Source organism: Rhinolophus sinicus, chromosome 15 (assembly GCF_057876585.1).
Source record: "Rhinolophus sinicus isolate RSI-liver-muscle chromosome 15, RSI-T2T, whole genome shotgun sequence".
Classification (NCBI taxonomy): domain Eukaryota; kingdom Metazoa; phylum Chordata; class Mammalia; order Chiroptera; family Rhinolophidae; genus Rhinolophus; species Rhinolophus sinicus.
The window spans coordinates 21,866,196-21,891,448 of NC_142515.1; the positions used below are offsets into that span (position 1 = coordinate 21,866,196).

At 43.7% G+C, this 25,253-nt stretch overlaps 1 protein-coding gene across 2 annotated transcripts in view; it reads right to left on the reverse strand.

Moving 5' to 3' along the window:
• Window positions 1–109: 109 nt before the first annotated feature.
• The window catches only part of CNNM2 (cyclin and CBS domain divalent metal cation transport mediator 2), a 140,716-nt gene continuing 115,572 nt past the window's right edge, over window positions 110–25,253 (reverse strand). The window contains exons 4-8 of one of the 2 annotated variants that reach the window (XM_019725029.3): window positions 24,883–25,052; window positions 15,032–15,125; window positions 11,270–11,335; window positions 7,221–7,405; window positions 110–6,550 (exon numbers count right to left, since the gene is read on the reverse strand). In XM_019725029.3, coding sequence (XP_019580588.1) covers window positions 6,341–6,550; window positions 7,221–7,405; window positions 11,270–11,335; window positions 15,032–15,125; window positions 24,883–25,052 — 725 coding nt within the window. In that variant the 3' untranslated portion in view covers window positions 110–6,340. The remainder of the gene's footprint in view (window positions 6,551–7,220; window positions 7,406–11,269; window positions 11,336–15,031; window positions 15,126–24,882; window positions 25,053–25,253) is intronic. The other variant, XM_019725030.3, reaches the window with a different exon arrangement.

Here is a 25,253-nt window from a genome sequence, read left to right on the forward strand (position 1 = left end):
GCCAACAACCAATTCCAGCTTTCCAGTAAAACTGTGCAATTGGGCAGGGAACTGAGGCTGGTGTTGCAATAGATGAAAGGGGAAAGGGAACACACACCCGCTAGAACAGTGAACAGAAAATCATCGTTTATCTAAATAGAATAATAGAAATGAACAAAAACCTTTGAAAACAATCACAAAATTTACAAATAAATTGGTACAAAATAAATAGGAGAGATTGTAAATCTACAACATCATTTGAATTATAAAATGCATTCATTATGACAATCAGCTCATGAAACCTATACATGTCACTTGTGCTTTAGGTTTATATACACAGCTCTGAATACTGTGCTCAGAAAACTTCACTGCTGAAAAGCATGAAATGTACACTATGATACAGTGAGAAAGGCCAAGGAGGAGGATGAAAATCAGACACAAAGCAGGGTCTTATTTGAGGGCCAAGATTGGGCCTCAAAACCAAGAAAAGGCAGCTTCCATGGTCCAGACAGATGGAGTCTGTAATCCAAGGTGGGGAGTGAGAGGCTATTACTGTCGTGGGGCCAGGCCACTGACCTGCGTGGGCGGGTGGAGTGAGGAGGGAGGTGCTGGGCTCACAGCCATGCGGCACCACTACATAGAGAAGAGACCCAGCCACCAGCAAGCACCTCGGAAGTATTTCACAGAGGTACGTAAGAGGCCCTACCACCAGGTAAGAGACCTGCCTCCATGCTCGTCCCAACACTGGTCATCAGGAATGTAGGTGGTCCCGAAACGGGGCTGGGGACACTTGGGCCAACATAAGAGCAGCAACCTATTGAAGACAAAAACAAAATTACTGCCTTCTCACCCACTTGAAGGGACAACGAGACCCTAGGCTCCATGGACGAGGGGCTCCAGAACAGATCTCATCTTAGTCACAGATGATGTACTAACAGTAGAGGCATATGTACATAATAAATAATATAAAATAAAGCATATACATTTGTGGATTTAAAGGACTCCAGAAACAAGAAAAGTCAATGGACTGATACACTCTGCCTTCACAGTAGACCTCAGACACGGGGATAATGACTCAGAAGCGAGGCTGAGGCTCTCTGGGGAGTGAGTCCTGAGACCTTATTCTTTCCCACTCCTTTCTGCTCTGGAAGCCTGAGACCAGCTGTTTGTAACCAAGGGGTCCTGGCCTCCAACAAAAAGATCAGGCTCCTAAGCCTCACCAGGTCCAGTTGATAGTTCTCTCCAGGGTGAATCTGAAAGAGTCTGGCTACAAAAGAATCACTTCCTGAGTGAATCAATGTTGGTCAGATGTGGGCAAATGCCAGAAGAGACCCTGCAAGTAGGGCAAGACAATACTCCGTCATTCTTCCCATTTGTTCATGTTTGACACCCACTCTGGGTATTAAAACTTGAAAACATGTACTGACTCAAGTCTTTCTAATAGTATGTGTTGGACCTGTGCGCATATGACCCTCGGCATTCGAGCTCCTGGAACTTCATTCTCACCATTAGAACCTTCGTTTCCATGTTGCTTCAAGTGCAGCCTGTTATTTCCCATCCAAAGACATTTAAAACAATTCTAGTGAGATGGTCAGTGGCTCTAGCATACACACAGGGCATGCTAACTTGAGCTGAGCCAACCACAAAGGTCTAAGGGGCAAAGGTCCCCAGCCCAAGACGGTGGGAGGAAAGCTGCTCTAAGCTGTGCAGTTGCTTTGAACTGCCATCTCCTCCCGCCTGTCCTTTGGGCCGACCAGACAGGGCAGAGGAGGCAACCAGCAACGAAACGTTCACTGCAGGAAGGACGCCTGTCAGCACGAGAGGAGGAAGGCCCACCATCACAGCAGTGAGGGACAGCAACACCAGCAAGCTGGGGGTAGGGGCACCACTCGCCTCAAAGGGAGGGGAGGCAAGTGAACCTCAGAATTCTCCGAATTCCTATCAGCCTGCTTGAACACAAAATAAATATGAAAAGATAAAGATTTGCAAATGGCCCTGAGGTATCAAAATTCACTGAGTAGTCTGATCACTGATAAATTTATATCGGAAAAGTTTCTGAATCCTCGAATCACTTTCGTATTGAACTCTCTATGTCCTTCCTAATTCTGGGTTAATCTACAACTCACCCAATGCCCTTGCTGGACAGAAGCACCACCAGCCCAGAGCCCAGAGTGGGATGAAACCTGACCCAGGTCAAGAGCTCAGTAGGAAAGGAGCTCCAATGCCTCAGGAAGCCTCCACACCCCCCACTGCCAGCTCAGCCTTGGAGTTCTCAACCCCCTGCAAGAAAAACCTCTTTCTGGGATCAAAGCTGAGAGGGGAGTCGCTCCCGCTGCCCATGCCACTGGTGGGGTGGGGTCGTAGGATGTGCACCAAGCCAGTCCTCTTAGAATCCCAGGGAAAAGGTGAGCACCTTCCTGTGCCAGCCAGACTCCCTCTGCCTGGGATCACTCCTGGGGAACATGAGGAATCCTGGTCTCCCGGCCCCGGAAAGGTGAAGACAGCCACTGACCCCTGGCTGGTTGTCAGAAGATGACAGGGTTGGAGTTTGTTTTTGTTTCTGACCAGCCAGGACACAGGCTCAATCAGCCATGGCCACTTAGGTCTGCCCCTCAATCTGAGAATTTGAGGGCAGAAGTTCACGTTCCCTGCTAAGCCCAAATTTCTGTTGCTTTGTTTCTTCGGGAAAATGCAATTCTATTTGTATCTACCACTATTTTCCTAGACTTGAAAAAGCTGGTCCTTTAGTCGTATGTCCCTCGGGAAAGCACAGGTAAATATATTCACAGTTAATGTTCCATATCAGTGTGGAGTTCTGCATTCAATGTTTGCTCAAAAGTTCCTTGAAATAACATTAGAAAAGGGTAGGATGCCTTATTGCCTTTCACTTGGGGGAGCCAACCATGTCAGCACGGGCAATGAGCTCTTTTCCAGAAGTGAGGTGAGGAAGGAGGGAAGAACAGAGTTAAAAGGGGTACCCTGTCAAATTCAAACTCCGTAAGAACCAAGGCTTAAGTTGATTAGCACCCAATGTCCATCTACAAATCTTAAGGATCTGTTTTCTTAAGAGTTTCTATGATTTTGGACTTGCCTGATAAACATAAAACAGAGAGAAATAAAGGGAGAGAACCTCGAAGGCAGTAGGGCAACAGCCACTCTCATTATAAAGAGAAAGCAGACAGTCCTGGGAACATTTGGATACTAGGAATCCAGGTCGAACCTTTGGGAGACCAGAGTGTCTGCTTGGGAGCAGGAAGACGTTCCAGCAGGGGTCACAGAAGCCGCTGTGGAGAGAAGCCTTGGGTCTGACAACAAGGGCTCCTGCTGAATTCAGGACCCAGGCTCTGCACCTGCTCCTCTGCTCATTTACAAGGACAGCGGCCCCAGGAGACGACCGTCAGTGCTGCTGAGGACTGTCCACTGCACAGGGGCATCTGAACTGTGTGACGGGCCTTCTCTGCCTGACTCCCACTTACTGCACAGACAGGAATTGCACAGACTTTCTAAGCCAAACCATTCTCCTGCTGCCTGAAGAAGCAATGAGCCAGAGTTTCTCGTTCAACAGCCTGAAGTTAAAATGGGGCCTGGAAGAGAAATCTGGTCACTCAGACACTGAGTGTTATTTGAAGGGTCTGGAGCTTTCCCCAAAGCAGATATAAGTATGGCCAAATGTTAGCCCTCATTCCTTTAGGGACCAGACAGGAATGGTTTTGGATTCCCTGTTGTTATAAAACAGTGTGAATAATCAAAGGTAAAGAGAAGTGTATAGAAAATAAATACAAACTTGGGAGGCTAAAATGTCATCCTCTGGGAGCCCGACTGCAAAGCCAGCCTGCCAGCTCCTTTACAGAGGAGACTTTTCAAAAAACCCACCACACTGAGCAGATGAGACAATACTGAGAAGTTATGTTTCTCCCTGACGTCGAGGAGGCAGCGGCTGGAACGCTTTCTCCACTGCCCAGACTGACTCTCCCCGAGCTGTAGGATTCATAAAGGGACAGAGGGGCTCTGAAAAAGATCCAGCACATTAACTTGGATTCCAGGGGCGCTGCCAGTCGCGAGGCACCCCGGACAGACTGTATGGAGAAGCAGATCAGCCAGGAGAGGCTGACGGGCCAAGTCCTGAGGCCAGAAGAAGCACAGCTGGGCAGGCTCCACCAGCGCACGCGGAACGCAGTGCTGTCCTGGCCAAGAGTGTGGCGTGGCTGTTGGGGAGAAGCCCCCCCCGCCGCCGCCGCAAGGCCCAGGCTCCACTTCATTACGGGGAACTCTCGTTTCTGCGTATCCTACAGACAGCCCCAGTTCCTGTGTCACACTGGGACTGTGCTCAGCTAGAAGCATAGGAAGAAACTGAGATTTTTAACTTGGATGGATGTTTATTAAAAGGGATACTCACGGAGCAGGGTCCCACTAACACCAAGCTACATGGTGGGGACTCCATCCCAAGGTGGCACGCTGGGTGCCAGTAGCAGGCCACTCAGCCCCCTTGGGGGGCACCTTTATGACCCTCTACCACGAGGTGAAGCTAGTACTTCCCTCACCAAGGGGCAGGGCATCGTCTGAGGAAGACACTCCAGGACTGACATCCCAGAGGAAATACTCGCCAAGCGCGCGTATGACACTGGCGACATCAAAGCACTCACTAGAAGGCAAGCCCAGTGTACACTGCTGACTGTTCCCCAAGCACAGCTCCCACCCCTGCAAGAGACAGCCTGGGGTGCATATTCCTACCTTGAGGAGAAAGAAGCACACTGCTGCTTAGCCCTGGGGCTTCCCTTCACTCAGTGGGACCCAGTGGAGAAAATGGTGTCTTCTTAGCTAGTGAGTGGATGCAGCGTTGTCTGACAATTCTCTATGGTCAGAATGAATTCATTTCAGTGTACAAACGTTGCCCACACAATGCACGTATGCCTTGGGCTAACACTTAAAACACAGATAAGATAGTTAAGAATTCAGTTACTCAAGTAATACTTCCTGACATTAATTTCACTACACGTGATGAATTTGGTATTAAAACAAGACAGACACACATGAAATGGCCACAACACACATTTGGTTTCTGAATCCCTGTTTGGGGCCAAACTGACCCTGGCATGGGCCGCCTCTGAGGCGGGGGGCACAGAGATCCTCGGGCGGGGGACACAGCCATGGCTGGGGCCCCGAGCCCAGGGACAGAGCGGAAGAGGAACAGTTGGCTCCCTGGAAGGAGGGGCAGGGGCTGGCAGTGCCCAAAACTCCCTCCTTTCAACAGATGGGTCTAGAAATGCCTTCCCGACACAGAGCACAGAGTGCAGCCGGAGGGTCCAGCTCCTCTTCTGACAATCACACACGTCCCAGTGGGAAGGGGAGGAGCTTAAACCCCACACCACGTGTTTACTCAAAAGCCCTGTGGAAGATTTCCATTTGGCATCTGTGTAGCAGCATCTTGGGTTAACAAGAGCGAGGACGGGAGGTGGGAGGTGGGTGACGGCGCTCTGTGAGCTGGGGCGCTGGGGCGGGGAGGAGGCCTGGCTGAGCCGGAGATCCCAGGCTGCAGGAATGTCGGGATGAAGTCACCTTGCCTCTTGCCAATGATAAACCATGGGTTTAAAATTCATTAACATTCATTTTCGTGATAAAAATTCCTTAGAGCGGGAGCAAAATCACATTCCAAGCAAATGTTAAACCTTTCTGAGGGAAAGGGACACAGTTAAACATTAACTTAAAACAACACTGAGCTCAGAGAGGCGACTGCAGGGCCCTGCGAGCTCGTCGGCAGTGCCAGACCCGGCCGGTCCGCATCCACGCGGGTTTTCTTCATTCATCCTTCAAGTTCGACAGCGACACCCACTGGGGCACAGAGGAAGGGTGCCCCTCCCTGGAGGGCCAAGGAAGGCCCCTGGAGGGGCAAGTCCATCCTGTAAGGGTCACATCATGGGGTTACAGCAGAGTTCAGGCAGGACAACTTAAAACTCTGCAAAAAACACTTTTTAAAAACAATGATCTCTTGAAAAAAAATAAATCCCAACAATTTTCAATTTCATGCAAATCAAGGAAGGAGGAGAGTGAATAACGATAAAAGGTACAGCTGAAAAAATAAACATGATTCTATTTGGGCGGAAGAAGTTCATCTCCAAAATCTCAACAAGCCCACGGGAGCTGTCCGTTTCCCAGCTCTAGTCTCCATTCCTGCCCTCATGGTCCTCCTCTGCTGCTTCCAGGAAGGGGGCAAAGTCTTTGGTCTCAGGATGTTGCAGGATGCAGCATGGCACACACAAGCTCACACTAATGGGATTCATGGTCGGACGGAGGCCGAGGCCGAGTGGCCTGGTTCGGGGCCTCGGGAACGGGAGGGGTGAGGGCTGGGGGGCCAGGGGGCGCCCTAGATGGCACCTTCATTATGCAGGCTATGATTTGCCTTGTTGTGCGTCACACAGTTCTGTTCATTGAGCAGGTTGGCCGTCTCATCTGGCAACCCGTCGTGCAGCTCCGTAAGAGTCAATTCAATTTTAGTGTTTTCACTGTCTGAAGACTGAGGAGTTTTGTCCATCCGGGATGCCATCAAAGCATTTTGGTACTGCTGTCTTGAGATCTGGGGCCAGAAGATGGTACAGAAACAAACCAAGATAATGCTTATTTTGGGGTTCGCTTGTCTGGACGTCGCATTACACATTAAGTCCCCAAAGTCCCTAGCAGTTCCTGTAAGACAAAGTCATCCCTGAGGACAAACCTGAGCCACTTTTTAAAGTTCAAGTTGACTCTGGTGAGCAAGTCAGTTATTACCGATACAAGCCATTTCTAAATTTTTCCTCAAAATTTCAGACTAGAAAAATGGAGATAGGCTTCCATCAGCCGCAGCTGGCTTGTTCTCCAGAAGACGCCTTTATTTCAGGCTAAGGAAAGAACCCTGTCTCCAGGCCAGAAGGTAAGTGGGGGTTCTTCCCACCCCTTCCCAGCCAGTCTTCTGATTTTCCGACCTCAGCCCTTTCCGGGCCAACGAGGGTCACTAGAGTCCCAAGCTCATAAAGATTTGTTTTCAAAGGTTTACTCTCTTTCTCATGCTCTCCAGCGCTCATTCCTGAAAAGGCCACATCTGATGTGGCAGCTCATTTGACAGCGCCAAGGAGATAACTGTCTTTCCCCACCTAAGTCAGTAGCTGGAAGCAGGGCACCCCCCCAAATGACCAGGGGCAGCTGAGTGGAGGGGTTGGAGAGGGGACCTCAAGCCGCCAGGTCCAGCCAAGCAGCTGTCCTGCTCTTACCTTAACAAACTGCAGATCAGAAAGGGCGCGCACGGAGTAGTCAGGGACGTACACTTGCAGGAACGAAGAATTGAGCTGATTATTGCTGCTCCCCAGCGTGGGTGTGATGGCGTCGATTCGGTCACTTCGACTGAGAGAGTCTGAGTGATTCAAGCCACATGGGCGAGGAGGTGACTTGTTTTCACCTGGAAAAGGATAAAAAAACCAACCAGCTACCTTTTAAGTGAGGTAGATATAACCAATAAAGGCAGCTTTCTATTTTCCAAAGAATAAAAATGTAGTAATTTCTTTTAAAAAGTGGACAAGACTCCTCGGCCACTTGTACCAGACTCCTCGGCCCTCTAGCTCGCCATGCAGCCCTCCTAGAGAGAACGCACTGGCTCCCAGTCGGCGACGGGTTCCATTTAGCTCAGCAGCTCAGCCTCGTTCATGTGAACAAGCAAAGGCGTCCCTGATTCTCTGACAGCACGGACCCTATAGCCGTACACACCTGGGTGAGTATCTCCCAAGCACAGAAGCTACGTGAGACAAAACATGGGCTATGGGAAGGTGGCACTTCATTATTTTGCCAGAAGCAAAAGCAAAGGACTTGATAACGGTCATAAATTAATACTGCTTTAAAGGGATCAAAAGAGTTCTGTCTGCTCATAGCCTACCTCCCAGCCAAAACTATTATCTTAGTCTCTGCTGCTAATAAAACTCCCCTCAGGCAGCCAGAGGGTGTCTCTGGATTTCAAGAACACTAGGAGACACCAAGCTCTTAGAAGGTTTGATTAAGTTACTTCAGGTGCTGTGAGATTCTTCAATGACATCAACAGTGTTCTTTCCTTAAAACAAAGTGAAAGGAAGTTCAGGTGAGTCTAAGTGATGTTGCTTTTAAAGGCAAGTTCACCGCAGCTTTCCTTCAAAATAAGTCCCACCCACTTGGCCAAGGCTTCTTCCATTTTTGCTTTGCCAATCAAATCTATTCCACAAATAGTAAGCGGGTGCCTACACTGGATAGTTCCTGAATTGCATCATGTCACAGGATTGGAGGGGACCAATTCTCCCACCCGATGGTTGACTCCTCTTTGCAATGTGTCCTGACAGGTGCTCCCACAGAGGAGCTGGCCTTCAGTTGGCCCCACCCTCCAACTACTGGAAAGTCTATCATCATACCCATCAAAATCGGCATTCCCCAACTTCAAATGAGTCTCCCCTCCACTCTATGGAGCTCTACTCGGTAACTTTCATTCCTGCTACTTGAAATAGCCTTTCAAAGTTCAAAGACAGTTATGTTCTCCTTAAGTTTCTTCTTCTCCAAGCTAAATACTTCCAATCATTCTTCACCTACACGTTTTACCACCCCTCACCCTGTCCTGAGCACTAAGATTTCATTCAGCAAATGGCCCTCTTAAAATATGACACCCAGAACAAAATATGGTTAAGTACTCAAGGAACATCAAATGACAAGTTTGCCTTCTGCTAAAATTTTCATGTCACAACTTTTCCCACAATTTTCAAGTCATGAATCAATTTCCCACAGTTACGTCAAAATTAAACTCAGAGTAGCAGTTCCTCTTGTTGCTTCCACTTATCTTTCAAGAGAACAAGGCAAATTAATAACTTATCAGATGTTTTTCTGTTTAGCAGAATGGAACTTTGATCGGATATCCCAACTTTGCTAAGCTTCAGATTCCTTACCTATAAAAGGCAGATAATAATAGTACCCACCTCGTGAGGTCTGACGAGGATCAAAATGAGATCATGCAGAGCAGAGTGCTTACTTAGCACGGCATCTGGCACCCAGTTAAGTACCCGACAAATGAGCCTGGTTAACAGCATTATATCCTTTCCTGTTAGCTTTCTCCCAGACCTCTCCACCATGTGCCCAGTACCCTGATCAAGCCTTTCCATACTTGGAATAACTTCACCCAGGCTGACAGGACCCAACAGTTCTTTGAAACAAGGGTACCTATTATTTCTCTGGACTTTAGCCCCAAATCACATCACCATTTCTACAGATACCTTCTAAATGGTGTTTACTTCTGTGTGTAACAATTTAGAGGTTGTAAAAATGAAACATTTAAAAGGCGCTCTGCTTACTGATCAGACACTGTGCATTGGCAGGAAGATGTCTGAGGCCTGATGCAGTATTTATTCTGAGTCTCCCGTTAGTTTCTTCTGAGGAGGATTACATGGCAATTTCTCTGGTCCTCCAATGTACCTAGCCTCACAGTCAGCTTCCTTTCAAACCAGTGCCTCTGTTTTGCAAGATGGGCCCTCTCCTTTGCCAGAAACCCACCGTGTGGTGTCACAGCCACTCTGGACAAGCAGACCCTGTTTTCCAGGGCCCCTCCTGCAGTTGGGCAGGCCCCAGCATGACTGGCCTTTCATCACCATGCAAAGAGATGTGTGACTATTCACTCCAAGGAGTATAAAGACTTTTTAAGTGGGCGCTCCCCAGTTCAGGCCATGTTTTGTTGCCAAATTTATGTGCCAAAATTTTAGACAATAATTCTGAAAACAACTTTCAATTTTAATTCCTCTTATGCCCTCTCAGAATTGTTTTCTGTCTGCTTTTTGTCCTTGTGGCTTATTTTATTCACCTTACCTAGGAATCCTTTCTTTTTTGCTACTAAGCTGGAAAGATAAAATAAAGAAACATTACTAGCCTCCTCCCTTGGAACCACAAGGCACCTTCTAGAATAAGCTGAAAATCACTGGTTTAATTCAGCCCCCATTTATTAGGTAATTATTGTAATGCCAGCATCCCGGAAGGCCTGGGCCCGCAAAACAGATTTTTCTATTACTGGATCGGATGGAGTGGCAGAGCTAAGAAATCTCTTAAGTTTTACAGGAAACGTAAAATACAAATTACATTTCCATGAGTTTCATCCAAAAGTCACTCTACTTCAGCCTCTGTGACATTTTAAATAGGTGGTAATGCCCAATAAAATGGGGAGAAAAAACACAAACATATATACATGTGCATAAAAATGTTTACGTGCATATGTGTGTGTGTGTGTGTGTGTGTGTGTGTGTGCTCATGTATATGCATGTGTGTATGTACAGTCTGCCAGCTGGTTTGATTCAAATAGCCTTATAAATAATATTTTACCCGCAAACAGCACAACTTTTTTAAGAGCATAGATTTGAGGGAACATTAGTTTCTAAGACAAGTATTGTCTCCTTTACCAAATATAAGCATTTTAGAGTTTTGCTAAAACTGGATTATGAAACGCAAATTTCATCAGATTAAAAAATATAAGTTGCATGGAACAAAATAAATACAGAAAAGTTGTACTACCAAATAGGAAAGCCCAGCAGTTTTAATTAAAGAAAGATTAAGTCTTTGCTTTTGTTTTCAGCAGCTGGACATAGTATTGGCCAGGCCGACCAAACTCTCCAGCAGGGCGCTAACCAGCAGCTGCTTAGGAATGTGCCGGGTACAAATTTCCAAACAAAGAGAGGGAGACAGGAGAAGCGGGGCCACCTGCCTGCCAGAGGGCAGAAATACATGCACGCAGTTCACATGGATGCTTGGAAAAGGACCAGAGAGACAGGAAGGCTGTGGGCCTTGGCAGGTGGGGTACTTCCCTTGTTTACCAAGAAAAGTCCATAGTCCAGGCTTTTGGTGGTTCTGTGTTCTGTAGAAGCATCCTTAGGTTTTGAGGCCCTTGGGACCTCACACACCATGACTTTGCTGAGGTCAGAGAAAGAACCCAAAGCTGCTGCCTTTTGCTGCCCCGGACATCCAAGGTCAGCAGTGTGGGTGGGACAGGCAGGGAACATGGAGGACTGATGTCAGAACCACCCCCACCTTCCTCGTTTCATCACTGTTCATGCTCCTAGATTCCTTTCCAGTCTCCTAGACCCTTTCTGCATCTGTGGTGGGCTTACCCTTTCCTGGATAGTTCACTTTTAAGTCATAGGAACGTGGAGTGTTAGAACTCAGAAAAACTGAAAAAGGGCTTGACCAAATAAAGGGAGCAGACCTGGCCAGCCAGGCTTTTGTGGGGCAAGGGAGGCAATCAGAAGAATTAGGAAAAGGAAACATGCAGAATTACCTGGAGAGCCTGCTGCTAACAATTCTGTTCTGCTGACAACAAAGGTACGAGACAGGGACAAAGGAACTGAAAAATGGAGAAGAACAAGGTGAGACCGTATCCAAAGGCAAGAAGGAGATCCTGCAATCGGGACAGGAGTGGATACCTGTTCTACCAAGTGAGCTACCAACAGGAGCCGTCAATTCCAGAAATGCAAAAGCCTGTGTGATATTATGTAAACAAAAAAGAACACACACTGCTTTCCAGGAAGAGGAGTACAGGGAGGCTGAAGTCAAGAGAAATCCTGTTCACGTGCTGCTTTAGGCACCTAGAAATCTCTTAAGCCCTTAGTACCCAGTTGGGATATAGCTCAAAACGCGCTCTTTTTAAGGACAAACCACAGCTAGCAGCACAAAAGGGGAGCTCAATTAACCAACGGACCCAAGAGCATGACACCAGCCACCTGTGCCAGCACCCCACACTCACTCACCGATCAGCCTACAGCATCCCTTTCTGTGGCAAGAAATTAGTTATTCAATTCATTTACATTCTTAGTCTGGTTGTCATTTGACCAGATGCTTTGGACTGCTTTGGAATACTATAAAATTTTAACTGATTAGAGGAAAGTCGATAAAGAATGTGATATACAGATTTCCTGGCCATGGCAAAGTCATCTCATCCCTGTGTACTCACACGGGGAGCTGTAGCTCCATCTGATTGACAAGTCCAGTCACCAGTGCCCTACCAGGCAGGAATCACATTTTCTGGGCAGATTTTTTTTTTTTAAATTAAGGTGTAACTGTTATATAACTGGGCAGGTCTTGGTAACTGATTACTATAGGATTTTTCTAGGTACTCAATAATAAATAGAAATATTACCTTGAAATAACTGTACCGATTGCATCTCTCAATGAATATACAAAGTCCCAAATACTAATTGTAAAGTCAAGTAAAATACTGGGCTTTGTAATAAGATGCTATTAATGAAATTCCATTCCTTTCTGGCATTTCTAAATTAGGTAAGGCAGCTCCACAAGCTAGTTCTATATGGAAGGCCTGCTCTTCAATTCCTTTTCTGAATGGGACTTACCCTTATATGAATCCATAGTTCAGGATGGACTCAGCTAATATGCAAGCTTCAAGAACCAGTAATCAATAAAAATGTACAATTTACTCTTCCAACTTTCTTTTCAAAGCCACTTTATAAATCTGATTCTGCTAACGTGGGGCTAATTTGAAGTTGGTTGCCAAACAATCATTACAATCTCAACACCTAAGTGTTACACCAACATTTCCTCATGTGCTTTAAAGGTTACAAAGCACTCGCGTGAGTATCATTACATTACATTCTAACAATCACACCAGGTGATCTTATTATATCCTTTTGATAATGAGGAAGCCAAGTCCGGAGACCCGTATATGATGGAACTGAGGCTGTAACCCAGGTCTTCTTGGCCTGGTTAGGAATCTCCCTATCTCCTCACAAGCAGTGAAAACAGAAGATGACCTTCAAGTTTACAGCACACACTGATTAACTAAGCGGGTTAGACAGGTCCACGTTCACACTAGGTGTTAGCCAGTAGTTGACAATGGGGATACTGGCCCATGTCGTGCAAAAACCTGCACTAGACTAGTGAAAAGATGCATCTGGGGCAGGGGAGGTTTGGAAATGTGAGACAATTCTTCTTGTTTCCCTGGCGTTCTGTCACATCTTTGGGTTATGAGACACTGTGTGGTGCAGTAGACGAGGACCAACGTCACAAAAACAGACTTGTCTGGAGGTATCCTCTCCCCTTTTGAGACTGGTTTTCAGAAGTGACAGTGGTTTTTCAGGATGGGCTATTTTTAAGTTTGAGGTTTGTAAAAGTTGTTTCCTGGCACAGCATGATGTTTGGTACTTTGGCCACAAGGTGGCACTCCAGCCCCTTCTACCTGTCTGCCTTGCTGCAGCCTGGGTGAGGTAGCAAGCACACACTGCCCAGCAAGCAATGCCAAGTTCCATCCCAGAGGTGAGCCAGGTATCTGTGTCCATGTTCCTATAGGACAGACGCCACCTGCTAGCCTCCTGTGCTCAGAGCACTTAGTCAATACCTCATGGCACACCTACCCCTAGCTGGCTGATTCATTGGGCCAGCTCTCTAGATAAAAGGGGGCTATACCCTGTTTCCCCAAATATAAGACCTAGCCGGACCATCAGCTCTAATGCATCTTTTGGAGCAAAAAGTAATATATTACATAATATAAGAGCCGGTCTTATAGTAAAATAAAGTGGGTCTTATATTAATTTTTGCTCCAAAAGACGCATTAGAGCTGATGGTCCGGCTAGGTCTTATTTTTGGGGAAACATGGGAGGTTGCAATAAATATATATATTAACAACCTCATTCACCCTCAGGAAAATGCAAATGTAAAACCTCTAGAACTGTTAACATTTAAATGACAACAATACCAAAGGGTGCAGAACAACTGAAAGCCTCATCAGTACAGGTGTGAGTTGCTCCAGCCACTTTGCAAAACCATTCACGGGCAGTAACTACGAAAGCTGAAGACACTCATACCCAGGAACGCCCCAATTCCACTCCTGCATAGACCCAACAGAAATGCACACACCTTCACCAAAAGACAGGTACAAGAGTGTTCACAGCCACATAAGCCACAGTAGCCCCAAACAGGAAACCACCCCAGTTGCCGTCAGCAATGAAAAGAACAGATCTGTCACTGTACATTCACACAATGGAACACTATATAGCAATGAGAACTAATAAAGTACGAGGTGTGATCAAAAAGTATGGTAAATACAGCTGCTGAGTGCCATCCAATGGAAAGACAGGGATCGTCAATATGACGCGGCGCGTCGAACCTTAGTAACAGTGTGTGACAAGTTTCCAACTTGTTCAGTGCAGTCAGTCAGGTATGAGCTACGGTTGAGAGAAAATGTGGTTTAAAGTGAGACATAAATCATAGATCACGAACAACGCATGAAATTTTGTTTCACACTGCAAAAAAGTACTAAAGATACACAGGAAATGTTAAAATTAGTTTATGGTGATGCCACAGTGACCATGATTTGGCACCGGGCAACTTCTGGCTCTTCCCCAAAGTCAAAGTGACCATGAAAGGAAAACGTTTTGAATCGATTCAGGACATGGAGGCAGCCACAACAGCGCAACCAAAGACACTCATGAAAGAGGACTTCCAGAACTGCTTCAGAAAGTGGCAAGAACGATGGGATAAGTGTGTTCAAAGCGAGGGGAAGTATTTTGAGCAGGATTAATGGCAATGTGTCTTTTACTGTAATAAATTTTTAAAATTTAAACACCATAATTTTTTGATCACACCTTGTCACATAAGCACATATGACAATGCAGATGAATGTGACGAGGACAACCAGGGGTACACGAAGCCAGACTCCACATAATATGTCCTGTGTAATTCCATTTATATAAAATTCAAAACCAGGGCAAAACTAGTCTGTGCTCAGAAGTTAAAGCAGTGGTCACTTCTGGGGGACACTGACTAACTGGGAGTGTGGCAGCGGGGATCCTGTGGGGTCACAGATGTTCCCTCTGATCTCGGTGCTGGTTTACACAGGCGTATTCAGTTTGTGAAAATTCACACAGGTGCATACTTATGCTTTGTGCAGTTTTTTTGTATACACGATATACTTCAATAAAAAGTTCAAGGAGTAAATAAATAGGGTTAGCAGGCAGGGACAGAAAGAGGACAGAAGAAGGGAACTATTTCCTAAAACACAGCCCTGCTTTAAGAGGTGAAAGAGACTCACCTGGAGAGGCTGTAAGGGCCATTACACCATAGTACGAAAAAGCGCTGGCTTCAAACTTCATACCTTCTTTCCCAGCTTCTACTTCCACTTTCCCCTGTAAAAAGAAAAGGGGAGCATTTTCAGTCCAATTAAACCAATCTATGCAAACTCTAGGCAAGATCTGGTTCTTCCTCAGCTTTTTGTCTAAATTCCTTTCCCAACAATCCCAAGGAAGTCAAGCCTCAGATAATCTTTCCCTCTTAGAGGTGAAGGTTAATTCATCTTAAACATGAAAACTGGATTTGGCTGGAGATGCAGAGACGACAGAAAAGTGTAATGTGTAATTTCTGTGAGCCCACTTAAGATGTTCCCAGCATCCTTCGTTTGTGCTTTCTTCAGGAGCCCGCCCAGTAATAAAAAGATGATGCACTTGCTCCATCAGTGAGACAAACAGTGAGAAGATGCTCAGTCAAGGTCACCCAAGCTGATCTGCAGGAGCCCGAGTTGGACCAGAGTCAGGGTCAAGGGTCAGCATGGTTTGCAGCCAAGGAACAGAGAGGACTAAACTGGCTCCCAGGGACTGGCTCTTGTCTCACAAGCACGGTCCCCTGACCAACTGAGCAGACATCTCGCAGGCCAATCCCTTGTCATCTAGACTCCCCGGAGGCACTGCAACACCATGGTACTTTCTCCTCAATGTCTTGGAAAAGCACCTTAAAAGAAAGTCTCATATCAGGACAAAACCTCTCCTAGGGTTTTCCCTTTTCTTTCCTTTCTCTAACTTCTTTACAACTTTTCCTTCACTCGTCTCATCCCTCTAGCCTTAGGGTCCACCATAATCCCTTCATGGGAGACACTCACTATGCATTTCTGGGCTACTGAAATACCTTAATATGTGAGCTGCACATCTAGATTTCCAAGCCAAGGGTCAGAAGGGCTATTGTTCATGTTACCTCTAATTGCCTCTCCAGTGAGAAGGGACCTTCATGGTGCGTCTTTTACAATAGGCAAACAAAAATTAAGCTACCGCTTATTGAAAAGGAACTGGGCTAACAATTCATGGTGCTTTTATTAATTCATTTAGTGCTCACAACTCTATGAAGCAGACACAATTATCCCCTTCTTATAAATCAGTAGTGTGTGGGGGGGGACTCAGAAAGATTCCATAACTGAAGAATAAGCTCTTAACCAATATGCTCCACACTACACCACCCACTACAGCAAACTCTGTTATTTCAATCACTCCCTAACAGTCTATACTAAATTCCCAATTACGGAAGATCTTTCTCAAATCACTTCTTTGGAAAATTCTGTTGTCTCTCTTTTCCTTCACTCAGCAGAACTACTAGCTTTACCAATCCCAAACCAATTCTCTTGCTATAGGAAAGGAACTGAAAACTTCACCCATAACATAAAATTAACCTGCAAATACGTGCTGAAAACCCAGACCATGCGGGTTCCTAGAGCAGATGCTGTGAGAAGCCAGTCCTTGCCCTGGAAGAGCTTACGGTCCAGTAGGTAGGGGACGGCACATGAAAATCAATGATACAAAGGAGTAAAGCTCTACATGAGGAAAAAGAATAAGAATATAAGGAATTTAGAGGAAAAAATGTCTTCTTGTTCCTGTATAAGACAAAATTATACAGGAAGGAAGAATCTAAGGAGGAGTAGGATTTGATTGAGCCAAGAGAAGGAATAGTGCAAAGGAAGGTCCAAGGTGGGCTTGCACAGGAAAGATGGGTGAGGGTTTGGAAAGCTGTTTGGTGAGCAGATTCGACCACAGAGTGCCTTGAATGATGGCTAATGAGATCAGGTGCTTGAGCTGAGGAATATGGTTTCAGGAAGAAAGTCTAGACTTACACAGGAGTGGTAACCACAGGATTGGAAAAAGATCCTAAAGATAAGGAATCAACATTATACGGTGAAACCATCAGGGATAAGGATGTGAAGGGAGAGAGGGGACTTCAATAATCACAATAGAAGTTTGCTCTGAGAGACGTGAAAAATGGGGACACCTTGAGTGGAGGTGGAAAAACTGGGAAGGGGTTGCATCAGCGGTGGGGGCCAGAAGAGAGGACAGATCCCCTTTAAGAACAAAGCCTACTGAAGAGTCCATCCAAAAGGCTTAAATGAAGAATGAAGGTCAGGAGGTAGGTCAGAACTGGAGATGGAGATCTGAGAGTAGATAAGAGAAAGTAAGTGGAAAAAGAAGGACCAATCTGCATGCAGCTCATGAGCAAGAGCAGCAGGAGAAACAGAAACCAATATGAGACCAAAGGAAAAAACAGACAAAAGTAGAACCAGACAACCATGTCACCATAGAAACTAGGAGAAGGGAGAACCTCACAAATAAAGGGACGGTCAGTCATCGAGGGGTCACTCACTGGTGGCCTTCAGGAGCATTTTCCTGAAGAAATCAGACAGTGGAGGGGAAGGCAGAGCAGGCAGGAGATAGCACAGGCAGCAGGTCCGTACGGAGAGAAACAGCAGGGAGGCAGGCAGCCTTGCGGTCAGACGCCGGCTGTTTAGGGTTAGGGAACCCAGCGCACACATGAAAGCAGCAAGGGGAGAAGCGTGGAGGGAGAAGAGGTACTGGTAACTAAGGGAGCAAAAGCCGAAGGCTGGCAGGAAAGAGTGGGATGCACACGGCAGAGCGACTGACCGGTGGAGGCAGGGTCCCTTAGAGAGGAGGAGAAGCAGAGCACGGGTAGGGACACGATCCTCAGAGGGTGAGCAGTGAGAATGGAAGTGCCTGATGGTGTAAATCTTCTCAATCGTGCATCCATTTCTTCGCGGACTAATCCTTGATTCTGTATCAGTTAGTAGGTATGTATAATGCTATTTGAAAACGTCTGTCTGTAGTTGTAAGCTCAAAAGTGGCTCCAGGACCGTCTTACGATCTGAATTTCTATGCAGAAAATCAGGAGGAAGACCCAGTGCAATAGCGCCTCCTGATGACTTCCATCTTTATGGTGCTCCAGCTGACCTGGGTCATTGGTTTTCTAAGTTAGGGGGCCTACTTGTTCTGTGCCCCAGAAAATTCTTTGGTGACCAACTGTCAGAACCAGCAGGGCAATAGTTACTCCCCTCAAAACACTGAATACCACCACCTGGTCTACCTCTTGGGAAGGACTCATGACTCCCATGCTCGGAACCTCCGCCTAGTACATTCAAAGCAGAGATTCCCTTGCTGTGCACTGAAAACACCTGGGGATTAAAAATCAAAACAAAACACAAAACTGATGTCTGGCTCCTTTTCCCAGGCATTCTGGTTTAATTAGTATGGGGCGTGACCCGGGCAGTAGGAGTTGAATAAAGCTCTCTGGGTCGATTCCCGCAGGCAGCAGAGTTTAGGAGTCCTTACTCTAAGGCTCTATTTGTGAACAACGTAACCCGCTCTAGAACCTCTGGGTACCTTGGCTTTTCAAGAAATGCCCCGAAAGTCCCAGGGACTCTGCGTCTGCTAATTAAATAAGGAGAGCTGAACAAAGACTCAGAGTTCCAGACCGCAGCCATTCCAGCGGACCCTCCTCTGTACAGGACAGGTACCCAGGCAGGCAGGGAGCATCAGCTGCCTTCCTCCAGAGTCTACCTCGGCGAGAGCCATCAGGCTGCAAGGCAGACATAGCAGGGCAGTGGTTCCCAGATCTCTGCCGTCTAAGAACCAGTAATGCGCCTCCATCCTCAATACTGAAAACAGAGAGAAGGCTGCCAGATGTTTAGTTCATAAAATAAAGATACTTTAAAAAGCACAGCTATCTACTGTTACCATCACTTCAAAAAAGATCAGACATTTTAACTCCAAAATATGTACTTTCAGGATAACAGACAGGTCTTTAAACTGAATACGTATAACTTTATGAAGAACTCACTGCAACTGTTTTTATGTTTCTCATTTTGCCTCAAATGAGTGAAAAGTTTGTCAAGTATCAGCATTTAGGAACCACTGCACTAGGTTAATTTTACTTCACTTATAAAATTGCAGGAGATTAAACGATTTCTGTGGTTCTTTCAGTTCTAACATTCTATGATTCTACAATTCCAAAACTGCCCAGCTTTATATCCCTCTCTATAGGAATGAAACTTTCCTGGCAGGCAATTCTTAGAAACTCCCAGTAAACATACCTCTTATTCATTTGTGTGTGTCAATGGCTTCAAAAGTGACCATTTTCAAATAAACCTACCAGTATACAAATTAGGGCAACTCAAAAATCAATCAGGTATCTTCTTAGATAATGACTTTTTCCATATAAGGAAGGCACTACATATCAATTTTACTTTTGAAACATCCACAAGTTTACTCTACTCCAGCATATCACCAAAAAAATCAGGACAGGACAGACTCCCAGAGGGAGCTGGGGCGTCATGTTGGTAAACTGATAAAGAAGGAAGGCCTGACAGTCCCAAGCACAGCCAGCTTTTGAGCAAAGTTACCATCACAGAATCCTACCTTTCTTTGGAGTAAGGTACTAGATAATTCTTCTCAAAGTTTCTAAGCTGTACCTGGCCTCAGGGTGGAAGCCTACACTCGCCTCGTTGGCACAAACCAGATTAAGCACAATCAGCAGAAGTCACGGATGCAGGGAGACAGGTCTCCTGGATACCATCCGCTGAGCATCTCCTTGGTCTCCTGCTTGCTCTCGAGTTCTTTTTGTTTTGTTTTTAAATCACCACCACAAAGTATTCAGTGGGGATTGACACCTAAAAGGACGTAATTAGATGCCAGAGACACAAATGGCAGGTTGTGTTCACCAGCCATTTGTGTCTCTGGCATTTAATTACCTCCCCGCAGTCCCAGTAAGAAGGGAAGTGTGACCCACAGATGTCTGCACGGCCTTGACAGGGTGACTCTGGCATTCAAACATTCTCTCAGTATTTTTTCAGTCTGGAGTCTGCAGATGTAGTCCTGAGCCTTTGACAGTTTCCTTCACAGCTCTTTAAAAAAAAAAATCCTCGATGGTCAAAAATTAATTTACACATATTTTGAGCCCTCTGGTTGAGCGTTTTCCAACCAAGTGCTGCCACCAGATGTCAGTGCCAGCATTTATTTGCCGTAGCGTTCACAATCACATTGCCGAGAGGCTGCTACTTGAATCACTAACTAAGCCTTGCTCCTCAATCAACTTGTTAAAAATGCAGCATCTCAGACTCCACCCCAGACCTACGGAATCATAGTTTGCATTTCAACAAGATCCCAGAGTGATTCCTACACACATTATAGTGTGAGAAGCGCTGAGCTGAAGAGGAGGGAACACAGGGCTAAACATATAAATAATTCAGTCACACCCAGTGGAAGCCAAATAATAGCACCGCATACCGTACAAACATTCAAAGTCGCTCTACCTGAGCAAGAGCTGGAGGGTCGGGCATCACTGGGCCCGTGGAGACCCAGCTGAGCTGAATGCAAAAGAGCCGGCACTAGCGCTCCTGCCACAGTACTGGGGCCAGTGGCACTTTCCTATCAGCCAACCAGTGTCATTTACAGTTAGGACATAGTATTAATAGCAAATTTGTTTTGGTTTGTAGTTGTACATAAGAGTTCTAAGCAAAAGGAACTTATGCCTAGTTTTATATTTACACATATTTAAGCAAAATTTTTTTAAAAAGAAACTAGGTCAACACTGGGTGTCTAAGCAATTTTTTTCTTTAAAATGGGTGTGTTATTTGTACTTGACCCAAGATTAAGGACCCCTTATTCATTGGCACACATAGACCCTGCAAAACTCAAAAACCTATGGAAGTTTTGGTACTGAAGGCTTAAATTCCTCTCCCAATAGCAAGTGAAATGGTATCCAGCATCGTCAAGGGCTGTGTAAGGTCTAAGATGCTACCTGCCATCTCCACAAAAGAACAGATTTCACTCTATAGGGAAAAAAATCCCTTTGAATCCATGTCAGAAGTCCTAAAAAAGACAGTGTGGATGGGACAACTGAATAACAACTAAAATTCTGAGGCATGAAATCAACAAGAAAAATTAACACCAGAAAAAAATGTGCTCTTTTTCTATAAATTACATAATTGACAAAGAAAATAAGCTATTCCTTTTGTTTTCCTGTTATTCTTTTTATTTACTGAATTCATAATCTGTGGAAGAGAAATCATATTATTAGCGTTCCATAATATGATTTTTTCCCATATAGGGAAAAAAGTGATTCCTTTGATTCTAGCTGCTTTTGGTGGAGAAGAGAGAATTTCTTATTTTGTTTTTTTCCTCTGTTATTACACTAATTATACCAATAGAATATTAATTTTGTTACTCTTTTCAAAGAACCAAATCTTGATATTTTTATGGGTTGTAAATCTTTTCCATTTAAAAATTTATTTTCAAGGCAATCTTTATTATTTAATTTGTTCTTTTTGGTTTGTTGCTTTGTTCTTTTTCTAGATAATTATAGATATCTACTTTTTTTTCACAGCTTAAAAACCTTTTTGGTATTTATTTATTTATTTATTTATTTAAAGATTTAGATATCTACTTTTTAAAGATTTAAGTGCTTAGAGGAATATAATTTCTTAAAACTGACATACTACACATATGGTGTTTACATTACTTAATCGTTTTGTATGACATCCTATATATTTTGTGACATTCTATATATTTTCTCCCTAATTCGGTTGCTATTTAGGACTTTTAATTTGCCACTAATGCTATTTTTAATGACTATGTATTTATTTAAATAGGTAGTACACACATGGGAAGAAGTTCAAATTCAAAGGGAGAAATAAGTTTTCTTTCCACCCTATGCCTAGTGCTCCAGTCTCCTCCTTAGAGGCAATCACTGGGTACCAGTTTCTTGAATAACCTTCCAGAGATAATTCGTGTGTGTGTGTGTGTTTGTGTAAAAGGAAAAATGCAGCTTTTTCTTTTACACAAATGAAACCATGTTTACATGTTATAAAACCTTTGTAAGAGAATTAATCACAATTTTGAAATGGCTTAGTATTTGTCAATTATGCATTTTTATGTCGAATTTTATTTCATTATGATCTATGCAGGTAGTTATATGAAATTTCTATCTTTCTGAATTTACTAGAACTTACATGTGACATAGCAAATGACCAATTGTTATGCACGAGTCACATAAAACTTTAATAAGTGCATTTCTTTCAGTTCTGGCTTTATATTTACTCTTCTCCAATTTTCTGTTTATTTTATTTTATTAGTTATGCAATTCAAAACTCTTAGCATATTTACCTGGTATGCTTGCTCTTTTATGATGGTAGAAAAAATTTCCACCAAAATTATGTTCCTATCCATTTCTACTTTATATATATATCAGGACAGGACATACTTTATATATACATATAATATATATATATATATATATATATATATATATATATATATATATATAATAAATATATATAAAATATATAAATATATATTAAAAAATATATATATATATATATTATTTTTTTAAAGTTATGTAAGGCATGCAGAGCCAATCAAGTTTTCTTTCACTATTTATTGTGCTTGTATCAATGCCCTAATGGACCCCCCAATATATTTTAGTTTAAAAAATCTAGTTTTTCAGATAGAACTTAAGTTGTAGCCTTTTAATACATATGACGTACCGTGTATCCCGAGAAATAAGACCGGGTCTTATACTAATGTTTGCTCCAAAGGATGCATTAGGGCTTATGCTCAGGGGATGTCATCCTGAAAAATCACGCTAGGACTTAGTTTCCAGTTAGGTCTTATTTTCAGGGAAACACAGTAAGAGATATGTGCCTGGTAGCTTATATTCTTTTCATTAAGCTTACTTACATCATTTGCTTTGACTAAATTAGACTTTATTTTATCTGGGGTTTAAACTCAAAGTGATGTTATAATTATATTCCTTCAATGACTAGAGTTTTTCTCTAGCATCTGCAGAAGAGGACGGACCATTAGCACTGGGCCAGGAGGGAAGGCAGGTACTACTGCCATCTTCTAATTTAATGCCCTTGAAATGCAGAGGAACACACTCTATATAACCCATATATATTTATATTTATAACTGATATTTTAGGCTGGAATATACTTTGTAGATGATGATAGATTGACAGGTATTATAATATTTCATTTTGTTATACTCTGGGTAACTCGGGTAATTGGCTGGCCTGCAAGAACATGATTTTCATCAAATTCTATAGTTTCAACACCTCCATTAAATTCAGCACTTACACGATTTGTAAAACCCCCATGGCGTCCTCAGTTCAACAGTTCAGAAAACGTGTCACATTTATATAAATACACACATGACACAGGTATTCCAATACAGGTACATATACATAAATGCCTTATCAAAAATATCTTCATATGAAAGATTTACTTGTAAATGGACAGGGATTATGAAGTACTGCTTCCATAACATCTATTTTTAGATCCATAAGCCAGGAAATGGCTTTCTTATACATCAACAGAGCAATACTGAAACACAACTTCATAAATACTAACTATAAAAATCAACAATTGAAAGCCACATAGTTTCTAGTATTACTACTGAAATTCATAATGTCAATCCTCAAAGTTGTCCTAAAGAACCACATTTAATGTAATTCAAAGTTTCTCTAGCTTTAATGAGAAACATGAATATTTTATTCCCTCCCTACAGCACATAAATTCCCAACAGCCCTCAGAGTTTTAAGCTTGTCTATCTCCCATACAAGAAAAACATAATTTGGGGTTGAATGAGACTGAGGTTAGTAGACAAATCAGGGTATTGAATTAGAAAACCTGCCAAGAGAAGTTTCCAAAAAACACTACAGGAAAGTGACATGCAATCAGTTAACCAATCCATGGATTTTTCTACAGCTCCTCCATTCTGCTTCCAGATGCCACAATATTGTCCAAACATGGGGCATGACCACAAACATGAACGCAATACTTTCCCGAGTTCCTGATATCTAGGTATCTGATAGGAGTCACTGTCAAGTAAAAAGAACCTTCTTAATTAATTTAGATAATTGGGACCCTGCTGGACCCAAGTAAATTTTAGGGCCTACAAAGTACTAATTACACTCTTATAACACTACCTCCAATTCGTATCTGGGAAATAATCAAGAAATACGAGAATGCATAAGGGGCTAACATTGAAATAAACTCAGATTTCCTATAAAGTAAATTCTTCAATAAAGAGGTACGAGAAATCAATAGAACTAGCACTTTATTCATTATAATGTCCATCTTAGTCTCCAAGCCAAGGACTATGCTCCACTTAGTGAAACTGTGATATTACAAGGCCTCCTGTAAGTCAAGCACCAAACCCCCCAAGGAGAGTTCAGATTGAATCAACCTTCCCACCTTATATAGTGGATTATGTTACAGTGAGAAGGAATCAAGTTACCATTGCCATGACGGACTGTGATTATCACATTAGTTCCTCTTTAAAACACAGTCTGGTTAGTAACCAGGAATAACAATAATAAATGAACTATTTTGATAGTGTTAAGGGAAGAGATAGTAGGATATCTCTAGGAAGGTGTGTAAGACCAAATCCTAATGGGGGGGCGGGGAATAAAGATAATAAAGAGGACCTAAGGAACTCAAGACACTGACATTTCAAACGCCCAGCCAAGATTTAGACATGTACAGGTAATTCCCCCAAAGTCTTCAAAAACTAACAATTGAATTCACCATTCTTCATTTGACTCAGGGCCTCAGCAATCACTAAGTGCCCTTCAGTATGGGAAATTTAACTAATGACATTACTTTATATTGGAATTATTTTACAGATATGAAAAGAGGAAGATGAAATTCTCCTATGTATACGGCTACCCCAGAAGTATGTCCATAAACCCTGACACCCATTCACCTACACCACATCTCCTCAGAACTAGAAGGATGGGTACTCAGTGAGATCAAACAACTATTGAATAATTCTTCTGACCTGCAAAATGAGAACGAAGTAGTCTACAGGTTTGTTTCGCTGGTAGAGGTAGTATTCTGGGGCTTTCTTGTTCTTCTCGTCATACTTCAGTTCCTGGATGACATTGGGGTGCTTTAGCAGCCTTAGAAGGATCTTCTCTGACATCTGGGATGGGCTAAATGCTTCTACTTCTATAGATATAAACACAACTTGATATTACACTTCAAATGGATGGCAAAAAATTATACTAGTGATTAAGGTGTTTAGATTACAAGAATACTTGGAATCAAAGTGACACAGTATGGATTAACGAGACTTCCATGTGGTGATCCACTGGGGGCAGATTACCTGGGAGAAATCAAAAAGGCTGAAAATTCATATTTGTTTCTGTA